Source organism: Sminthopsis crassicaudata, chromosome 1, assembly GCF_048593235.1.
Source record: "Sminthopsis crassicaudata isolate SCR6 chromosome 1, ASM4859323v1, whole genome shotgun sequence".
Classification (NCBI taxonomy): Eukaryota; Metazoa; Chordata; class Mammalia; order Dasyuromorphia; family Dasyuridae; genus Sminthopsis; species Sminthopsis crassicaudata.
The window spans coordinates 65,091,016-65,113,403 of NC_133617.1; the positions used below are offsets into that span (position 1 = coordinate 65,091,016).

The 22,388-nt window shown below is 44.6% G+C and overlaps 1 protein-coding gene across 2 annotated transcripts; it reads left to right on the forward strand.

Moving 5' to 3' along the window:
* Positions 1 to 9,197: 9,197 nt before the first annotated feature.
* Positions 9,198 to 20,560, forward strand: SHD (Src homology 2 domain containing transforming protein D). Of its 2 annotated transcripts, none has more exons than XM_074308101.1 (6): positions 9,198 to 10,551; positions 11,708 to 11,834; positions 17,421 to 17,591; positions 18,014 to 18,182; positions 18,517 to 18,636; positions 19,194 to 20,560. In XM_074308101.1, exons 1-6 carry the CDS (start codon positions 10,243 to 10,245, stop codon positions 19,378 to 19,380), a joined length of 1,083 nt encoding a protein of 360 aa, XP_074164202.1. In that variant the 5' UTR covers positions 9,198 to 10,242; the 3' UTR covers positions 19,381 to 20,560. The 2 variants fall into 2 exon arrangements, with proteins under 2 accessions (XP_074164202.1, XP_074164211.1); XM_074308110.1 differs by having other exon boundaries at positions 17,424 to 17,591.
* Positions 20,561 to 22,388: the final 1,828 nt, after the last annotated feature.

The window sequence follows — 22,388 nt, forward strand, 5'->3', positions numbered from 1 at the left end:
TGGTGAATGGTGGTTGGACCCCTTCTTCTCAGTGGGGTCCTTCTTCTTTCACAGCAGGACTCAGCAGAGTAGTCTAGCCTCATCTATCAGAAGGCTATGGTCTGTGTCTTCCATGAGTACTTTGCGTGCAAGGAAGCATTGTTAACAGCTGGGATATGGGAAGCTTTAAATGGAAGGTCCTGATTTGGCATGACAAGGGAATGAGCTGAAGTGGGAGTAGGACCTGCCCAATCCTACATACATACCTCCCTATTGCACCAAAGGTCTGCCCAGCCTCCTGGGGCGTTAGACTCATGTAATTAGCACTGTAGTGGTCTCCAGATTTCAGGAGTTAGGAGCCCTGGCTTTGCTGAATACTACCTTTTTGGTCTTAGATAAATATTCAGTTTCTTGGCCTCAGTTTATTCATTTATAAGACAAGGATGATAATACTTTCATAGAAGTGAGAAAACTTGTGAATTTCAAAGTGTCAGTAATATGAACAAGATGTCTGGAAGTACAAACAGTTCTTGCTTGATGTAAATTCACGTTACTGTGATTTTATCTAAAGAATTCTGAAAGAAATCTGCATTCCAGAAAAATGAGGAACAGAATTTCAGACTTATGAGTAGGATAAAAATTTGTGAATAAACAAAAGATAGAGCATTGTAATATATAAAGTAGATACTTTAAAAGTTTTGTACAAATAAAACCAATGTAATCAACAATAAAAGAAAGCAGAAAATTTAGTTTCTCACATAAAAGACATTTCAAAGATAGAGAATTTTGTCAAATTTATAAGAATATGAGTCATTCCCCAACTGATAAATGGTCAAAGGATATGAATAGGCAGTTTTTCTGATGATGAAATCAAAGCTCTTTGTAGTCATATAAAAATGCCCTACATCATTATTGATTAGACAAATGCAAATTAAAACAACTTTGAGATATTATCTCATGCCTAAATCAGATAAGGTAAAATGATAGAAGAGGAAATGACAAATTTTGGAGAGGATGTGGAAAATTTAGGATACTAATGTACTATTGGTGGAACTGGAACTGTAAGCTGATCCAACCACTTTTGAGAGCAATCTGGAATTATATCTAAAGAATTATAAAACTTTATTCCTTTTGACCCAGCAATTTTATGTCTTTTTTCCCAAAGTGCTTAGGTTTAAAAAAAAAATCATATGTTCTAAAATATTTATAGCAACTCTTTGTAGTGGCAAAGAACTGAAGATTGAGGAATGTCCATCAATTGAAGAACAGCTAAATAAGTTGTGGTATATGATTGTGATGAAATACTACTGTGCTGTAAGAAATTATGAAGTCGTTGATTTTAGGAAAATGAAATAATGAAGAGTGAAATGAGCAGAACCAAGAGATTACTGTATACAGTTAAAGCAATATTGTTTGAAGAATAACTGAATGAGTTATTCTGAATATTACAAATACTTATCAGCTACAAAGGATTTATGAAGATGCCCTTCACCTCCAGAGAATGGATCAAAAGAAGTATGCATAGTATTATTTTACACATATGTGTAAAATAATTATATATATATATATATATATATATATATCAAATATATACATATATGTGTATATATATATGTATATGTGGGTGCATATATATCAAACAATGGTTTTATCTAGTGTGGAGTGGGAAGGTGGAAAGACAGTTTAAATGTAAATTTTAAAAATTAAAATTAAAAAAGAAGTCTATTCCAAAAGCCCTTGTGTACTAAAGTCTCTCCCCTCCTGCTGCTTACATACCTTGACACTCATCTGCTTCCCACAACCCCTATCTACAAACAACCAAATCTTTAAAAAACAAAACAACCTCTCCAAGTGAAAGCAAAACTAAAGTGGGGAGTGTTTTAATATTTGTAAGGATTTTACAAGTATCATTGTCTCCGGTTTACAAGTGAGGAATCTCAGTGAGGCACAGAGTTGTTAATTGCCCAGTGCCACACAGCCAATAAGTGCCATGGGTGGGTTTGACTACAGCGTTCTTTTCGTATTGTGCCATGCTGCTGCCTCAACACCTAAGTGTTGGTAAAATGTTTATTGGATTGAATTGAGTTAATATTAATAAAGCCTGGATAACTGGACCCTGAAGGGATTTGTCAGAGCTTTTAAAGATATTGATTTCCCATCTTCCCAACTCCTTTGTTCATTCTTTACCTTTTTAAAGAATATCAGTCCTCCAGTTAAATGCCTTACCCTTCAACCATATCTTCCCAAGGCAAAAGACCATTCCTGACTGCAGAAGTATGAGTTAGTGCCCATTCATTTCTGTGTTTCTTCCTTCTGAGGAGTCAGAAGACCTAGAATCTGGTTCTATCATAAATTTGCTTTATGACTATCAATGAGCCCACTTCTGTGGGCTTCATTTTCCTGTTTGTAAATACAAATATTTATTAGCCATAGGATATATTGGAGATGCATAGATACCTGCTCTCGAGGAGCTAACTAATGAGGGGAATGGGTATAATCACAGAGGAGTTGGTCTCACTCAAACTCTAAAGTTCCTTACAGATCTGGCTTTTATCTCTTCTAAGGACCCTCCCAGCTCTGACATCTTGTGTTCTAAGGGCTCTCCCAGCTCTGACACCCATGTTCTAAGGGCCCTCCCAATTCTGGCATCCTGTGTTTTAAGGATCCTCCCAGCTCTGACCTGGGTTCTAAGGGCCCTCCTAGCTCTGACACCCTGTGTTCTAAGGTCCCTCTCAGCCGTGACCTCCTGGGTTCTAAGGGGTCCTCCCAGCTCTGCTATTCTGTGCTTTAAGAGCCCTCTCAATTCTAATTGTCTGTGTCCTGAAGGATAGTCTATGTTAATTTCTATGAACTTTGGCCAGTCACTTCCCTATTTGAGTCTGTACCTATATCTACATCTACATCTATAAAATGGAAAGAATTGTTCTACCTGTCTCCCACGGTTGTTATGAAGAAAGCCTTTTGTAAATCTTTTTTCTAAGCTTTCTTCCAGCTATTAGATTCTGCAAAGGTCCCTTTCCTCTACATCTGATGTTCTGTATTCTGACGTTATGTGTCCTCATGTTCCCTTGCCCACACTACCCTCCCCCCACCCCTCCAGGCCCCTTCCTCTCATTTCTCACACCCACCTCCTGGTGATGTCAGCACTGCCTCCCTGCTAGTCCTTTGTTCCAAGTTTTGTTAACAAGGTGCTCCTGGGTATGTGTGTGTTGTCACTGTTTCAGGGATGGATGACGAGGGTTCCTTATTTTTAGGCACTTGTCTGTGATATACTCCCAAACCCAGTAGCAACAAGGAGGCAGGGTCTGGTCCCCAGAGCCATCAGGTGGGGATGGTTTGTGAGGATTCAATAAACACACCTGCAGAAGAGAGGGAGGTGGTAGCATGGGGAGGGGCCATTCTGGTTCCCATCCAGCCAGGACCCTTCCCTTTAGCCTGAGTCTGACTAGTGAGGAAGAAGTCTTGGCATCTGGGAGAGATTATAGGCAGCTGTTTCTCCCAGGGCTCAGCCAGAAAGAGGACTGGGCATTTTCAGCCATTTTCCATCTGATACACCAAGATGCCTTGAGTAATTCCCTTCATATTCCTTATGGCTCAAGCACGTGTTTCCAGACAAATCTCCCCAAGAAGCCTTTCCTGGCTGCTTTAGCCCCCACCTTCCCTCTTTAACTTCCTACATGCTCAGAACTTATCTCTTATCTGATACTTTGCATGTAGATATAATGGGAAAATCTGTGATCTGGGAACCAAGAAGACTAAACCCCCTTTTTTATTTGCATCCCTAACACTTAAACATAGTCCCTGGCACACAATAAACACTTAAATGCTTGTTGACTGACTGACTAGTCTTTGTTAGCATCAGCTAAGTGGCAAAAAGTACATAGAGAAGTGGACTTAGAGTCAAGAAATTCTGATTTCAAATATAATCTAAGGTACTTACAAGCTCTGGAATCATGACTCTGGCCAAACCAACTAGCTTTCACCTCAATATTCTCAGCTGTAACTGTAGGTGACAACTCCAAAGGATTCATGATATTAAAAAAAAAAAAAATGCTGTTCACCATTAGAGAAAGAACTAAAGGAATCTGAATGCAGGTTGCTGACACTCTTTCGCTTTATTTTTTAATATCTTTTTTTAGTCCGTGTTTTCTTTCCCAATATATTGTTGTTTAGTTGTGTAGGATTTTTTGTAACCTCATTTGATGTTTTCCTAGCAAAGAAACTGGAACGGAGGGGCAGCTACTTGGTGCAGTGGATAGAGTACCAGCCGTGAAGTCAAGAGGACCTGAGTTCAAATTTGACCTCAGTTACTTAACATTTCCTGGCTCTGTGATCCTGGGCAAGTCACTTAACTCCAATTGCCTCAGCAAAAAAAAAAAAAAGAAAGAAAGAAAGAAACTGGAACTATATGCCATTTTCTTCTCCAGCTCATTCTACAGAAGAGGAAATTGAGGCAGAAAGGATGAAGTGACTTGTCCAGAGTCACCCAGCTAGTTTCTGAGGTCAGACTTAAACTCAAGTCTTCCTGACTTGAATTAACACTGGACCAACTAGTTGTCCCTTCATAACATGACTAACAGGGAAATTAAAAATAAATTTTTTTATTTTATTAAGGTTAATTTTTTCAACATTGACCCTCAAAAAACCTTATGCTCCAATTCTTCCTTGCCCCCCCCATTCCTCCCATCCCCTCCCCTAGACAGCATGTAATCCAATATATGTTAAACATCGTAAAAATATATAACATGGAAATTTAAGAAAATAATAAAAAATAAAATGAGGGTAACACAAATCTTCAGGGTTCTTGGGAGGATCAAATGAGATGATGTAAAGTGCTTAGCATAGCACCTGTCACTTAGTAGGCTCTTAATAAATGCTAGTTTTTTCCCTGTTCAGATGGCTTGAGAAGATTCTTATTCAGATGTCTCAAGAGAGGTGATATCCTTAAGTTTTAGTGAGTAGAAGATAAAAAAAATAGAAGAGGGAGAAATCTAGAATTCAAAGAAATTTGTGAATAGTACGAGAAGGTAACAGAAGAGCACAGTGGAAAGGAGTAGCAAGGGAATGGAGTTTTAAATTGAAAGGGAGGCACTCAGCCCTAGAAAAGAAAGTCCATGCATGGAGGGATTGGTTGTAATCTTTGGGAGAAAGAAGTATCCTGTCCCTTCCTTCCTTCTTCCTTTTACCTTTGCCACTGATGCTTTATCACTTCTCCCAGCTTCCTTTTCCCTAATCCCATGGCAGAAATGTTGATGAAGGTCAGTGAGACTTCAGATATAGAATCTGCAATCTCTAGACAAGGTTTCTTAAACTTTTTCCACTTGTGATCCCTTTTTGCCCAAGAAATATTTGTGCAACCTCAGGTATATAGGTATATAAAATAAGTTTACAAATTAAACATTTACAGATGATAAATTGCCTCCTGATGGGGTCAAGATTCCACAAACATTGCTCTATATTGCAGCAGGGAAAAAGTAGAGTCCTTATAGATATCAATACCTGAACATGTATGTGAAGACCGAGTTAGCAGCCTGGATACCTTAGAATCAGCCAGAGTCAGGATGAGCAAAAGTCCTTGGTCTTTATTCTTGGTTTTTAGGGGTAGAAGTGAAGGGAATGCATGAAGGCTCTCCACGACCTCTCCTTTGTTCCCCTATCACCAGAGTGACTCTGGCTTGTCTTACTCCCACTCCCTAATCCTTCCCACTAGAGAGTTGAATACCCTGGGCCTGGGCAAAATTATGGGGCCAACCTAAGTCCCAGGACTGAGAGCAAGTTGAAAGTTTATAGTAAATCCTGCACTTGTCCAGCCCTATGTTGGGGAATGGAGGAAGGCAAAATGAGGGGAGAAAGATACTTGGGGCTCTGGAATGTAACAGCAAGGCAAGATTGCATTTGGACCAATTAACAACTTGATCTGACCCTTAACAAATCAGCTTATTCAGGGTCAGTTCTTTCCTCCTGAGCAGCTCTGAGAATGGCTCTCAACTCATACCTGACTTCTCTTCCAGTCCTTCTAGCCAAAGACCCTCTCATCTATTGAACCTCCTGCCTTTTTCACTGGGAAAGAATGGCTGGAAGTTGTCAAGAAGCAGATTTTTGCCTCAGTGTAAGGAAAAATTCCTAATAAGAGCTGTCAAAAAGTGAAATGAGATGCCTCAGGAAGTAGTGGAGCTTTTCAAGTAAAGACTGTATTACTTCTTGCTGTGAATGCTGTAAAGGAGATTCTTGTTCTGGTAGGGATGGTGGCTGTGAGGTTCCTGCTAATCCTGAAGTTTGAGGATTCTTTGAAAAATTCCCAGGATCCCTCCTGCATCTCTCTAAACCCAGCAGCAGTTACAATCCAGAAATGAGTCTGGTTTGAAGATCATGGGGTCTCGAGTTACCATTCAGTGCACATAAAAATGCAATTAGCCAGGCTCTATATCATATTTATACACCTGAGAGGTGACAGATTTGATCAGATTTGTCAACAAACATTCCCAGTGTCACTGAGCAGCCTCCTGGCAGTTCTGAATAGAAAATAGAACAACATCCTGCCTTTACCTCAAATTTCGTGGACCATTTCTTCTCAAACTCAGGATCCCTGAACTAGTGAGGGGATTGAGTTTGATCTTTAGTGAGAAACGTGTATATGTATGTATGTATAATATATACATATGCAATATACATACACATATATGTGAATGCACATATATAGCAAAATGCTATGTAAAAGCTATTTTTTAAAAACAAAAATTTGTCGAGTTTCCTTTTTCTCCCTTTAAAAATTTCCAGTTTTTAGCTACTGATTTGCTATGAGACCTTGGCCAGACCTCTTCTACTCTTGGAACTTCAGAAACCTCATCTATAAAACAAAGGAGATTGTACCAGATGATCTCAAAGCCCCGTTTCATTTCTCAGTCTGTGATCTTGAGAAAATTAAGGCCTCTTCCAGCTCTTCCATGTGCTGCCTTCCTGGAAGAGGAGGCCTTTAAGAGAAATGGGCTATCGAGGAGGAATAAAACTTTAAATCCAAAGTGTTCCTTGTCCCTGGGTGGAAGGGATGGAGCACTAAATTTAGAACTGGGAGACCAAGTTTGTCCAGCTTTGCTGCTAATTCATTGGACTAAATTGTGAACAAGTCACTCTTTCCTCTTTTGGTTTCTATTTTTTTTTTTTTTTTTTTTTTTTGTCTATAAAATAAGAGGATTGCAGTGCAAATCTTATTACTGTGACTTTAGCTCTTACATTCTAGGTTCTAGGCTTCTCTAGCTGGAGAGGAGTGTGGCAGGGTTGGTAGAAGGTAGAGAGATGGAACAAAATCGTGGATCTGGAAACTGGGGAATCTGAGATCCCATCCCAGACCAAGGGACTGTCACCTTGGAGCTGTCATTCCCCAGAGGCATCAAGAATGACAGAACTTTCTTCCAGGGAACAGAGCCTGAGGGAAGAGAAGTCCCCAATAAGGCAGATGGTAGACAGGGAAGATGGGGGAGTGCAGAATTTAAGGGGGTGGACATCAGTGAAACTGGATAACCATGACAGACAAGGGATCATGGCTCAGCACTGAAAGGATATAGGGAATTACTTACATGAGAGACTTACTGTTCCAGAATAATGAAAAGTTTATGTCTTAGATATACCGTAGCAGGAGTCAAGTAACCATCTTTTCCTTCCCCTGAGAGAAGCAGCTCAGAACCCTGGACTGCAGCCTCTAACAATCTTGAGGTCCTATGCCAGGTTTTTATTCTGGATCATTGGAGTTTGAGGTGTTTAACAGACTTGTGAAATCAGCTGGCAATGGAAGGTAGCAGTGGGAACTTTAACAATGTGACCTTAAGGAAGTGAGGTTTTTACTGATGTTAAAAGCTAATTTGCAAAGTACCTGCAAAGCTGGGTTGTTTTTGTTTCCCTCACTAAGATCAGATCCTCCTGGGTGGAAAATGAACTAAGACCATGGCTGGGGGCTTTTTTAATCATTTCAACATGAAATGCTCTCTAACCAGGCAGGGCACAGGGCATCTTTAAGAAAGAAACTGAAGCTGGGAGAATTTGGAAATAAAAAGTGGGACTATTACACTTGCCAGGGGATGCCGAAGGGCCAAAAGGGAAAAGTAGGGGAAGAAAAGCCCTGGACCTTCCATCCTGGTGGGTGGGCATATGGGGGTGTGTGTGTGCAGAAATTAGGCCCCTTTAAACACTTGATTGGCTGATAACTGCTGACAGCCAGATCACTGTACTCCCCAACCACTAATTTGGTTTATCAAAGCCAGAGGCTGGGGCTAATGGGGGAGGGGTGGAAAGGCAGCGAGAAAGAGCTGACCAGGGCCATCTCTGATGCCTTAAATTTTTCTTTCTATACTCTGAGATCCTTTGTGGTCTTAGCAGAGCAGGACTGGTCACATGGGGTCTCCAGTAGGTCTTCAGCTCTCGGGGCTTTAAAATGGGGGGGAGGGGGAAAGGGGTGGGGAGTGAGGAACCCAGGGCTCCAAAGAGCAGCAGATGGGCCGGGCTGGGTCGCGTGTCAGAGGAGCGATAGCATCATCTGCCCCGAGCTTCCCTCAGCAGCTGCTCTTAAACCTCCCCCTTGACAATAACAACCCCCAGGAGTAGGAGGAGGGAATAGGAAAGCTGCAAAAGATCTCTGGGGCTGTAAGAGAGGGAATAACAGCCAATGACCTCTCCGCCCCCTCCCCCACGGCTGTCACCTTTGTCAGCCCCAAACTCGCCCCGTAATGCATTCCTGTCTCTTTATTTCCCGCAGCTTCAACATCTGCCCAGCGAGCCTGGCCCCTCGCTGACCCGTTCCCCCCATCTCTCCTCTTCCTCCTCCTCCCCCTCCTCCCTCCTTCATTCCCTCCCTCCCCCTTGTAACTGGAGGGGCTTTGGGCACTGCTAATGGCTCGCAGGCAGCTGAAGGTCTAGGTCACCGCCAGGAAGACAGAAGGACGAGGGAGAGAGGAGCAAGAAAGGAAGGGAAATAAAGATGAGGGGAGGAGGCAGAGTAGGGGCTGTAGGGCCTCGGAGGGTGAAAGAGGAGGAAAAGGGGAGGAGGGGGAAGAGAGGGGGGCTGGAGGCTAGAGAAGAGTATGGAGAAGAAGTAAGGGGAAAACGAGCAGAGGGGAAGAAGGGGGAGGACTAAGGCGGATTAGAGCAGGAAGATGAGGAGAGGGGGAAAGAGGCAGGAGGAGAGGGAAGAGGGGAATGGAGGAGAGAGGGGAGGACAAGAAAAAAAAAAATAGAAATCGAAGGCGTCCCGTAGGGAGCCGGAGGAGGAGAGGAGGGAGAGCGGGAGTAGAAGGGCGGGAGCTTTGACGCGCTGCTCCAGCCCCCCGCCCTCGCCTCTCCATCCGAGTTAAAAGCTCGGCAGGTCTCTCCAACGCCGCCCCCTCTGCAGGACCAGCAGCGGGGCCGCCTCTGGCTGGGAGCCGCTTCCCCGGCCCGGCTGCCCGCCGCCCACTGCCCACCTCTGGTGCGCAGCGGGACGCTCACTCCTCCTGTGGCAGCGGCATTCAGGGCTGGCCTGGAGGTTGGGGGAGCTCCCGCCTCCCGCCGCTCTGTAACCTGCAGAGCGGAGGAGCGGAGCCAGCAGGGATTCTGAGCTCCCCGCAGCCCAAGTTTGCGCTCCTGGAGCCACCGACGCCGCTACCGGAGCCTGCCTTCTCTTCCTCGGTCCAGAGGTTCCCGAGAAGCTGACCCCGATCTGTGCAGGGCTTGGGGAGAGGACACTAGCATCCCGCTCTAACAGCTGCCCAGTCCCTCTGGATCCGGGGTCCTGGAAAAATCTAAGCTTTGAAAGCCGAGGCTAATGACGATCGGGGGATCTCAAATCTGAAGGTGGTCGGCCGGCACCTAAGAAATTCCTTGGCTATTGCCCCAGAGACATCAGGGGAAAATGAGTCACGATTTCAGAGCCTGCTGCGTCCCTGCTGGTTGGGGGTTCTGCCCTCTCTGAATCTGCGCTGACCCCACTAAGGAGGTCACCTGACCTTCCACCTCCGAGGAAACCTGGAAGCTTTGTCCTCGAGACCCTCCAGCAGCCTGGACTAGGATGGGATCGATAGCTCCTTTCCTCCCTTCTCTAATCCCCGAATCTGACTCGCCCTCTCTGACTTCTGAATGTATTCCTCAGTTTCCCAACCTGGTTCCAGGAGAGTGCTGATGAATCCCCCCAGAGACAGGGAGCAAAGATTGAACCTGAGAGCGTTCTTAAATAATCCTTTACCTGTCTGATTCTGGAAGGCTAGACTCCCTGCCGAGGAGTAATTAGAGAGAGAATACATGGCTAAGTGGCTGAGGGACTACCTGAGCTTTGGTGGACGAAGGCCACCCCCACAACCCCCCAAACCCGATTATACAGAGAGTGACATCTTCAGGGCCTATCGGGTTCAGAAAAGTCTGGACTTTGAGGATCCTTATGAAGATGGAGATGGGCAGGAGGAGCCCGAGTCATCCTGCCTCAGTTGCCCCAGCAAACCTCCCTGTTCTGGGGACCAGCAATACGGCTCCCCCAAACACCGGCTCATCAAGGTGGAGTCAGGTGACCTGAACCGCAGTAAGATGTTGCTGGGGACTCCTGAGGAGGATAATGTAAGTACCTGAGTGGGGGGAGGAGGGGAGGAGAAATTTAGCCCTTAGACAGTTCAGCCACAGCTACTCCACATAGACTGGCCACAGCCTAGGTGACCTCAGAAAAATGATACGCTGTCTTTGTCTTCTGCCCAAGGTCAAGAGTATCAGGTTGAAGAGCAGACCAGAAAAAAAAAATGGATAAGAATAACTCATGTTCCTCTAGCCAAAGCTCTTTCCAAGAAATAACCCTCTGGGTTAGGTATCAAAAATGGCATTAAGTCCATTTTACAGATGAAGGAACAGGCTAAGGTTTATCCATTTTCATATAACTATTAAGGGCAGAAGTTGGAATATGAATTGGTTTCTTCTCATTCTAAATCCTGCATCTTTGTGTGTATGTGTACACACATAAACATATATAAATAAAATATATGTATGCACACATGTGTATATATATTTTCTGTTTGGAATAGGGAAGAAAGGGAAGTCAAAGATCTGCCTTGTGACACCTCCAGGAGCTGGGAAAGGCTGCCTAAGAGTAGTGAATGAAAAGGAGAAAACCTCAGGAGGACCAGCATCAGATCTGTCAGGGGCAAGAAAGGTTGTGTGTGATCATGGGAGCCTGATTGGGAAGGGGCTTAAGGCGATGAACCAGATATTAGATGTGATAGATGGTGATTAAATAGGAAAAATGGCCAGGGCTCCTCGGAGAGAATGAGGGAGAGGCTGTGACTGCTGATAGAAGGGAAAGGATAGAGGAATCAATCTAAGATAAGGGGACGAATGAGCTTTGAAAGAGAACGTCAGGACTGGAATGGCAATAAATCACAGAATGTCAGAATTTAGACTTTAGAATACAGAATATTTGAGTTGGAAGGGACCTTAGAGCAGAGAATGTCAGAGCTGGGAGAGATCTTAGACACAGAATGTCAGAAATGGAAGGTCAATAAAACAGAATGAAAGAATTGGAAAGGAATTAAAACAAAGAATGTCCAAGTTGAGAGAGACCTCAAAACACAGATTTTAATGTTAGAAAGACCCATGAACCATGCAACAGAAATGATGAAAGAGACTCAAGAGACAGAACATCAGGGCAGAAGGGCTGAGAATGGGGAGAGGGGAGTATTTGGGAGAGATGTCAGAGAACAACACTGAGTCCCTTGTCCTCACCTAGACTGCAGGTGATGGTGAGTATTCGGATCCCTTTGATGCCCAGCCTGAAGCTCAGTTGGGCGCCTCAGAGCAGCTGCCCCCTGACAACAGCTACATGGAACCCTATGATGCTCAGTGTGTCGTAACAGGTGAGTGTCACTGCATTGGAGTGGGTGGATAATAAGGCTTTCTCTCCAAGTCCTCCGTTTGTCCTTGAAGTCTAGTCCTGGCTGACATTCCTAATCCCACCTCCAGCCCCAACCAGGAATGGAAGTGTAGAAACTAGCTCTCATCACTGACTCATTCACTCCATCTTCTATTCTGTCTCTACAACTTCTTCTTTCACTATCTCAAACACTTCTGTGGCTGTAATTATCTCTTCTAAGTAAGTGACTCCCAAATCCCAATCTCCAGCTAGCCTGATCTGCCTCTTGAGCACCAGCTCCATATTTCCCAGAAGCACAGAATTTCAGTTAAAAGGCACCTCTGAAGTGATCCAGCCCAACACATACCTGAATAAAGAAACCTCTTTACAACTTAACTAGAGTGTCTTCACTCTAAGATCTCCTGTGAAGGGGAGTCCACTGCTTCCTGAAGCAGCCCGTTCTACTTTGGAATAAATCTAAAGCTAGAAAGCTTTACCTGATATCAACACTAATTCAGCCTCTTTGAATCTCTTACCCATTGCTCCTAATTCTAGTTTCCAGGACAAGGAAAACAAATCCAATCCTTTTTCACATGAAGTCCTTTCAAAAACTTGAAGTTGTCTTTCCTACCTTCCAGTGATTTGTCATACAGGGCAGGTGGGTGGCAAAGTGGATCAAGAATTGGATCTTTGTCAGGAAGACCTGAGTTAAAATCTTGACTCAGACATTAGCCATGACTAGCCAAATCAGTTATCCTCTTCCCTAAGTTAAATGAAAATAAAAATAGCCCCCACCCCACAAGATAGTTGTGAGGATCAAATGGCATAATATATATAAAACAATTTGCCAACCCTAAAGCACTATATAAAAGTGAGATCCTTCAACATGAATGGCTTCAGCTGATCATTTTTCTTCCTCAAATATGGTACCTACTACTGAGAAAAGTACTCCAGAGAAAGGTCAACCAGGACAGAATACTATAAAACTGTCACTTTCCTAATCCTGGACATCATACCTCTCTTCCGGTAGCTCAAGATTGCATTGTATATCTCTGGGATTCTGTGTCTTCTTTTTGTAAATTCTTTGTCTTCCTGGATTTCTCAAAGAAAGTCACACTCAAATGTGTCCAAAACAAAACTCATCATTATCCCTCTTGTGCACCCCTTTCCCCAAGAAAAAAAATCTTCTTTTACCAACTTTCCTATATGTATTGATGATACAGCCACCCTGTATTTCTTTTTTTTAATTTAATAATAATCATTAATAATTGTTATTACTATCATTATAGCATTTGGGAGTTTGCTTACCAATAGCCATACACAGAAAATACAGGAATACAGGGGCAGCTAGGTGGCTCAGTGGATAGAGCACCAGCCCTGAATTCAGGAGGACCTGAGTTCAAATCTGGTCTCAGACACTTAACACTTCCTAGCTGTGTGACCCTGAGCAAGTCACTTAACCCCAGCCTGGGGGGGGGGGGGAAACATACATGAATACAAATCCAAAACCCTTTTCATGGACACAAACACATCAAAAAAAAAATGGAGAAATATTAATTGCTCATGAGTAGGCTTTTTTAACATAATAAAAATTGGCAAACTACCCAAATCAATTTACATGTTGATTGTCATACTAATAAAATTATCAAAAGATTAAAATGTCAAGTTTTAAAAGAAAGTTCATTTGGAGAAACAAAAGATCAAAAGTTTCAAGAGAATTAGTGATGAAAAGTAAAAACGAAAGGGACCTAATAGTACTACATTTCAAACTTTTACATATAGAAAAGCCTTCATATGTATAGTGGGAATCATATTTGTTGCCTTCTCTACCTTGTATTTCTTGCTCAATCTCAGAAGCTCTTTCCCCTCCCTTGACTTCCACTCTCAGTCAGTCATTCTACTTCTGCATCTCTCAAACATGTCAAATCCGACAAAAGGATTATAATTACCTCCCATTTGGTCTCTTCCTGATTCATCTCTTCCCTCTTCAATGAATTTAATCCACAATTGCCAAAATTATACTTTAAGACAGATAGATCATGTTATCTCTCTCCCACTTGAAAACTTTCCATAGCCCCCCTATTGTTTTTAGGATAAAGTACAGATTAATTCTGTAAGCTGGCATTTATGACTATCTACAGTCAAGCCTCTGCCTACCTTCCCAAGCTTATTACTCTCCTCTCACTATACATTGCAGCCATGCTGTACTCTCTCCTGCTTACCTAATTCTTATACTATCTTAATTCTTGAGGAACTGACTCAGGCTATTCCCCTTAAGATGGGGACATGCCCCTCTCTTGCATGAGGGAATCTTTCTCTTTCTTCAAAAGCTCGTCTTTGATTCTTTCCCAATCAAAAAGCTTTTTCCTACTCCAAGTTAAAAGTGTTGTTGCCTTCTCCCAATATAACAAGTGTTCCTTCCCCTGTCTCCAAGCTGACAGTGTTCCTGCTTTCTTCCAATATGCTAGAGACTTTTGCTTATAGTATTAGCACTTTGATCTGGAAGCTCTGGGTTTTGGTTATAATATTCCTGAGATTTTTCATTTTGAGGGTTTCCCTCAGGAGGTAGTTGGTAGAATCTTCCTATTTTCATCTTGTCCTCTTGTTCTAATATGAATGGGCAGCTTTCTTTTATGATTTCTTTTTTTAATAATAGCCTTTTATTTTCAAAATATATGCAGAAATAGTTTTCAACATTCACCCTTGCAAAACCTCATGTTCCAAATTTTTCTCTCTCTCTTCCTCCCAGACCCCCTCCCTTAGACAGCAAGTAATTTAATATAGGTTAAATATGTATAATTCTTTGAAAAATTCTTCTAAATTCCACATTTATAATACTGCATAAGAAAAATCAGATCAAGAAGGAGAAAGAAGCAAGCAAATAACAACCAAAAAGGTGAAAATAGTATGTTGTGATTCACATTCAGTCCTCTTTCTGGATGCATATGGCTCTCTCCATCACAAGTTTATTAGAATTAGCCTAAATCTTCTCATTATTGAAAAGAGCCACGTCCATCAGAATCGATCATTACATAATCTTATTGTTGTGTACAACATTCTTTTGGTTCTACTCACTTCAATTAGCATCAGTTCATGTAAGGCTTTCCAGGCTTTTCTGAAATCAGCTGCTCCATTATGTTCATATTTCATAACTTATTCAGCCATTTCCCAAATGACAGGTAGCTACTCAGTTTCCAATTTCTTGCCACTATAAAAAAGATTGCTACAAACATTTTTGCACATGTGGGTCCTTTTCCCTTTTTAATGATCTCTTTAGAATACAGACCCAGTAGAGACACTGCTGGGTCAAACTGTATGCACAGTTTGACAGCCCTTTGGGTATAATTCCATCTTTTATGATTTCTTAGAAATATTATCCAGTATCACTTTTTGGTCATAGTTTTCAGGTGGTCCAATGATTCTTAAATGATCACTCATTGATTTGTTTTCTAGGTCAGTTTTTTTCATATGCAATCCTTTACATTTTCAGATATTTTCAGTCTTTGGGTTTTGTTTTAGTTGTTTCATGAAGCCTTGAACTTCTGTTTGGCCATTCTCGTTTTCAGAATCTGTTGCTTGGGTAGAAGTTTTGTACTTGTCATGTGAAACTGTTTTTTTTTTAATATTAGTTTTTTTATTTTCAAAGTACATGCAAAGTTTTCAGTGTTTATCCTTCCAAAACCTTGTGTTCCAAATTTTTCTCCCTCTTTCCCCACCTTCTCCCTCCCCTAGACAGCAACTAATCCAATACAGGTTAAATATGTCTAATTCTTAGAAATATATTTCCACATTTATCATGATGCACAAGAAAAATCAGATCAAAAAGGGAAAATAGAGAAAGAAAAAAAGCAAGCAAACATTTGTTAAACTGTTAATCCATTTTCCAAGTCTGTCCTCCAAAACTCTCATTTCCTTCTCTCATTGCTCTCATTTATCACATAATTTTAAACTTTTAAAAAAATGTGTCATTTCTTTTAGGAATACTAATTGATCTTAGAGTTAAGTTTTTGGTTTGTTTTTTTTTAAAGTTTTCTTGATATTTTAAAGTTATTCTTCTCTTCTGGGTTTGTGCCTTGGGCATCCCTGCACATCCCTTTGCTCATTCTTCCAGGGTGATTTCCATACTTTGTGTTATGACAAACTTCTGAGTACTTTTGACAGTATGGTTGTGGCCTTATACAGTCCATATCTGTTTTATTTGGAGTCCTGCTATTATATTCTTTGGGTACTGAATGCTGTGTTCTTTGAGGGCTGAGCAAGGAAGCTGCATGCTTTTGGTGGATCTTATGGGATTATATCATGAGTACAGTCTGATTGCTGCTCTCCTGGGCTTTCCAACCTTGAGTTGAATCTAGACCACAGAGCTGTCAGCATGTTCCTGGATGGGACTCCAGTAGAGTTGCCCTGAGCTCCTGTCTACTAACTAAATGGTTCAGAAGGTAGAGAATGATTGTTCCATTGGAGATCCTTGTTCTGTTTCTTCTCTGGGGAGAGTTGAGGACTGAATACTCCCTCAGGTCCTTCTGGGAAACCCCATGCCTTTGGTCCAGGGATGTCTTCAACCTTCTTTGAGTCTAAATTTGCCCTGTGCTGCTCACCTAGCTCTATTAAGTCTAGGATTGACTCCGGGATCACAGTTCAGCCTGGGAGGCTCTGTCCTCTTGTCTGAGCTCTGTGGCCAAAATTCTGACCTTTCTAGATGACCCCACACCACTGGCCTGGGCCTGGGATGAGTCCATGACTTGTAAACCCTGAGGATGAACCCTGAAATTTGTTTCAGGTGACTATACAGTACTGCCTGTTGAGAGTCCTGGGAGCTAAGTCAGCTGTGTCTTTGACCTAGAGCTATCTTGTCACAGTGCTTGACCTGGTCATTTGCTTTTCATTCCAATTTGTGACCTTGAACTGAAAAGGTCCATTGTAGTTGCCTCTTAGATTTCCTATCACTTCTAGATCTAGAGCTCTTCTTAGGACTATGTTTGTCTTGGAGAGAAATTGAGGCAGTCTTGCTTACTCTTGTGCCATCTTAATTAGTCTCCCCCAATCAGTCATTTGTCTCTTCTTCACCCTGTCACTCTCTTACTTTGCCAACGTAGCATATCCTTACTATTAGACTGTAAGCTCCTTGAGGGTAGGGACTGTATTATCTTCCCATCTTTGTGTCCCCAAGCACTTTAAGTGTAACGGGGCAGAGATAGGGACTGGACCTGTAATTTTATAGGAAACTCCAAGGTGAGGAAATTACCCTCACCAGTTTCATTATGCACCTTTTCTACAAGTCTTAGAGAGTTGCTTAGAGAACTAAGAAGTTAAATGTTCTGCCCAGGGTCACATAGCCAGTATGCATTAGGGTTGAGATCTGAACTCAAATCTTCCTGGCTTTATGGCCACCTCTCTATCCACTGAGCCACACTGCCTCCCAAATATATAAAAAGCACTTAATAAATATCTATTGAATTAAACCAAATGTGGAACACAAGATTTTGTGAGAGCGAATGTTGAAAACTATCTTTGCAAGTGTTTTGAAAAATAAAAAGTTATTATTATTTTTTTTTTGGTAAAAAGAATTAAACCAAATGTAATTACCCAGCAGACCTACAGCTCTATGACACGCCCTATGAGGAGCAGGTGGTGGGGGACAGCCCAGAAGCTGAAGGGAGGCCCCGGCACAGCCGCCTGCCCCGGGATGATGAGCGGCCTGCCGAAGAGTATGATCAGCCCTGGGAATGGAAGAAAGACCACATCTCCAGAGCTTTTGCAGGTATCAGTCTCTGACTAACCCTGGCCTTGTTAGCCCTCCCATTTTGGTCTCCTTTCCCCCACCCTAGCATACACACCCTGCCAACCCCATTCCTTGCTTAATGCTAGAAGTCACCCTTTTCCTGCAGAGCTTTCCCTCTGATAACTCCCATAAGTGCTGACTCTGTCCAATCCCTCACTCTGAGATCTATCCAGGTTCAATCTCTTCCCAGTCCCTGACTGTGACTGGTCACTCATCAGACTAGTTTCATTTTTAATACATGGAAGCCCTACTCCTCTTAAGCCCTGAGAGCATCCCCTAATTCCCACGTCTTCCTCCCCAAGGCTCACTCCTCTGAATCCAATGATCAGTCTCTGGTTTTTGCCTTCGGAAGGACCAGCTGGTTAAATAAAAGCATTCCTTGGTTTCTCTGCCTGATCCAGTGCAGTTTGAGAATCCTGAGTGGGAACGGGCCCCAGGCCTGGCCAAGGAGCTCCGGAAGCCCCCAGCTAAGACCTCTGGCGGCTGGGTGGGGAAGGGGCCCAACCCAGAGGAGCCTAGCCCCCAGCCAGCTGAGCGTGTGGACCCAGCCCTGCCCCTGGAGAAGCAGCCGTGAGTGATGAGACCAAGTTCAAATATAGCCCCTTTCAGGAAAGAGTTCCCTTCCCCTAGACAGAAGTGACCCCCAGCACAGCACTTGATGTTGATGGTCCTTCTCCAGAATAATTGTCTCTCAATTCTGTCAGGCCCTAAGAGGTCGTCTGTCTCCCTTGGGTTTGTTTGTGGGCACATGCCAAGTTAGGAACAGAACTGGGATAAGACTCAGTCTGGAGCTTTGAGTGTCCAAATGTAAGGAGGGAGGGGCGGGGCAGAGCCTGGTCCATCTCTGAGGGTGTGGCCCTGGCCCCCTCGGCTTCACTCCCTCTTTCTTCCTGTCCCCCGTCAGGTGGTTCCATGGTTCCCTGAGCCGGGCCGAGGCTGAGAACCTCCTGTCCCTGTGCAGGGAGGGCAGCTACCTTGTCAGGCAGAGTGAGACCAGTCATCCAGACTTCTCTCTGTCCCTCAGGTGAGCCCTGGGTTCTAGGTCACTGGCCACAAGGGAGAGCAACCTGGAGGGCAGACTCCAGCAGGGAGGGAGAGCTGGAAGAGGTCACAGTGTCCTCCTGGGAACTAGAGAGGGAAGGCTCCATTTGGACAACATAAGTTGCCATGATCAAAAAGTGACTGTTAACAGGTAGGGCATCTCTCTGCCCTTGGGCAGGCTAGTGGATGTGGTCTGCCACCAGGCTGCTATTCTAAGCCTTTCTGTCTGCTAGGAAGCTTGAGGAGCCCCACAAGGGGACAGAGAATAAGGCTAATATACTTCTCTAGAGCAGCGTCTCCTGCTTAGTTTATTTCTCTGTAGAATGGTGACAGCAGTAGTGCCCCGAGATCCAGGGCTTGGAGGCCATCTGTCCTTGGGGAGAACTATAGTCACACCCTGGGGCCTGATTCTCTGGACGGTGTCTCAGTGACTGACTGAGGCTAGCTAAGTCCCTCCCCCCCTCTGTCCTTCTGGAGCTTGAAGCCCCCCCCCCCCCCCCACAACCTCCCTCTGACCCAGGGTCTCCTCTTCATTCCTAGAGGCAGCCAGGGCTACATGCACATGAAATTCAGCCGGACAAAGGACAACAAGTTTGTGCTGGGTCAGCACAGTGGGGTCTTCTCCAGTGTTCCTGAGGTTGTGCACCACTACAGCATCCGCCCACTGCCGGTGCAAGGCTCTGAGCACCTGGCCTTGCTGCACCCCATTGCTGTGCAGACTCCCTGACTGCCTCTGCTCTAGGACCCCAGGCTCTTCCTGCCCATCGTCCCCCCCCCCCGCCCCAGGCTGCTGCTGACCTCGGGCCGTGGTACTTCCATTCCAGGCAGAGTCTCAGAGCTGGAAGGGCTCTCACACCATCTGGTCCAGTTTCCTTTCAGCAGCATCTCCTTGCTCCTTGGAAACCTCCCGTGATGGGAAAGTAACATCTCCTGAGGTGACTGTTTCACTTCTGGGTGGCTTTTGGTGTAATCTGATTGAAATCTGGCCCTCCAGAACTTCTCTCTGTTCTCTTAGTTCTGGCCTTGGAGGCCAATAGAGGACTGGAGTGTCTCCAAACCAGCCCTTCAAGTGCTTGGACAACAGCTCCCAAGTTCTATTCTCCACATTCAGCATCTATGTGTCTCTGCAGCGTCAGGTCTCAAGGCCGTGTCTGTCCCGGTTACCCTTCTCGGGACCAGCCAGTCTGTCACTGCCCTTCCTATTAGGACCCCCAAGCCTGAGGTAATACTACTGAGGAGATCTGACCGGACACACAACTCCATAGCTCTGGACTTGGTGCTGCTCAACAAAGGCCAAAAGTCTAGGTGACTACAGGGTGCCACTGGCCTGATGACTTAATTTGAGCTCTTCCAGGATTCACTGAGTCCCCACTTTAGTTCCTGGGCAAAGGCCCTTGGGGAAAATGAGTGAACCCAGCTAAAACAAAAACGGGCCCCTAGCTCAGCCTTATGGTGGCCCCCAGACATGATGCTCCCATCCAAGACAAGCCTTGGACACGGAGGAGTCCACTCTATGCTGGACACAATGGAGAAGATATAAATGGTGAGAGGAAACTCAGGTTTGCTCCCCTTTCTCTAGCCCAGTGGTCCTCACACTTTTTAAATAGGGAGCCAGTTCCCTGTCCCTCAGACTGTGGAAAAGCCGGACTAGAGGTAAAAACAAAGCTCACAATCTGTCTCCGCCCCTCAGCCCACTTGCCATAACTGGGGGAGCCACATAAAAGTCCTCAGTGGGCCGCATCTGGCCCGAGGGCTGTAGTTTGAGAACCCCTGCTCTAGCCTTTCCCATCCCAGGCTGGAGGAAGCGAATGGTACAAACGGACAGCCGTGGCTCCTCTGTGACACTGCCTGAGTTTTCAGACTCCATAGGTTTTTCCAACTCTCTCACACTCAATAAATCAATTATCTCTGGCTCCTACATACTGTCACTGGGGGAGGAGAGGAGGACAGAGCTTGGGTGCTTGGGAGGAGGACTGGCTGATCTACTGGCATGTGGGACCTTTTCAATCGTGCCTTGTCCTGGGTGCTAGAATGGGCAAGGCACTTGGAGGGGATGTAGGGGGACAACGTGGTGGAGATTGTGTGGTTCAGCCCCTGTACCTTAATCTCCCATCTATTATGTAGGATGGTGTCCCACAGTTCATTCCTGTTGGGGGACGGAGGACTAGATGACAGTGTGGCAAGGAAACTACTGATTGGGAGGGCAGACCATGGCTTATAGCCTTGTTCTTGCTGAGTGTCCAGGCAAGTCCCTTCTGTCTTCTAGACCCCGAACTCCTGTTTGTGAAATGGAAATACTTTTTTAAAAAGACTGTTTTAGAGACATGGAGCATAGGATGCTAAGCACAGGAACATCTGGAAGATCTTCTAGCCCAATGACCAAGATAGAAGAACTGAGGTCGAGAGAGGGAAAGTAATTCGTCCAATGTCACATAAGGACTTGGGATCAAAAAGCCAAGACTGGCACTGGGGGTCTCATGGGGTGGGATGGGGAGATGGGAGGTCATCCGGGACGGGGGTCTGGAGGCCTGAGGCTGGCGGAGGATTCCTGGAGCCCCTTCACCTTCTGCAAGTCTGGGTCTGCTCTGCTTCAGTGCCCTTCAGGTCCCCTTGGCTCTGCCAACCTTCCAGTATGTCTGTGTCTCTGACAACATCAGAGAGGACATCTGTCTCCATGGAAACAGGAGAGGGAAGGCTGCTCTGAGCCAGTGAAGCTTCAAGGTGACAGGCAGAGGCTGGAGGGAAAAAGGCCCCCATCCCATGGGGGTCTTCAGAGGCAGAGAGGGCAGGTACAAGTGGGTTACTCTGGACACCTGCCCTTCCTCCCAGGTCCCTTCTCTTCTTGAGGGAGGGGGGTAAGAAACAGCTGCAGGAGGCTGGCCACAAGCGCTTGAGCATGCACACGTGTGTGTGTGTGTGTGTGTGTGTGTGTGTGTGTGTATGTGCGTGTGTGTGTGTGTGTGTGTCCATGCTGCATATATGGGATGGGAGCTCTGGGCTGCAGACCCAGTCTAGGGAAAAATCCTTAGTACTCTGATCCTGGGACACAGGCTAGGGATTCCAGGATGGCCTCAGACCCATAGCTTCCCTCAGGGTAACCAGAGGAAGCACAGTGTGTGTGAGGAGGGGATGGAGAGTCAGTGAGTAAGTTACTTGAAAACTGAGTCTCTGCTCTCCCAATATCAAGGAGTTCCCCAGGAAAGGTCACTTCTTTCTGCATCCCCCAATCCACTCAGCTATTCCCCTATGAATAAATAGTTATTCCTTGGGGAATGGAGGGATGTATTTCAGTCTTTCCCCTATCCCAATCTCAAGATCTCTTCCCCAGATTTTAGTCCTCCTCCAATGAAATCAAGATCCCCAAAGTTCCTTAATCTACCCCTCCCCTAAATCTCAGCATCCCCAGGTTCCTAGAGAGAAGAAATGACTTTTGGAAGGTCCTTTTCATCAGATGAGCTAGTTCTGCAGAAAAGCCTGCCTTCTTTCATCACTCTCTCCTCTACATTCTCTTAACTTATTTTCACTCTCAAGTCTCCCAGCCACCCAGCATTTAGCTTCCCAAATAACAGATTTTTTCAGATTTGTCTCATCAATACTAACCCATAGATCCCAGTCTCTCCAGCTCAGCCCTACTCAGCCTTCCAATTTTAGTTTCCCCAGACAGCAGCCCCCAAGATCTAATGCCCCCAAGTCTATTCTCATTTCATAATATCCCCAAATTACAGCTCCCAGTCT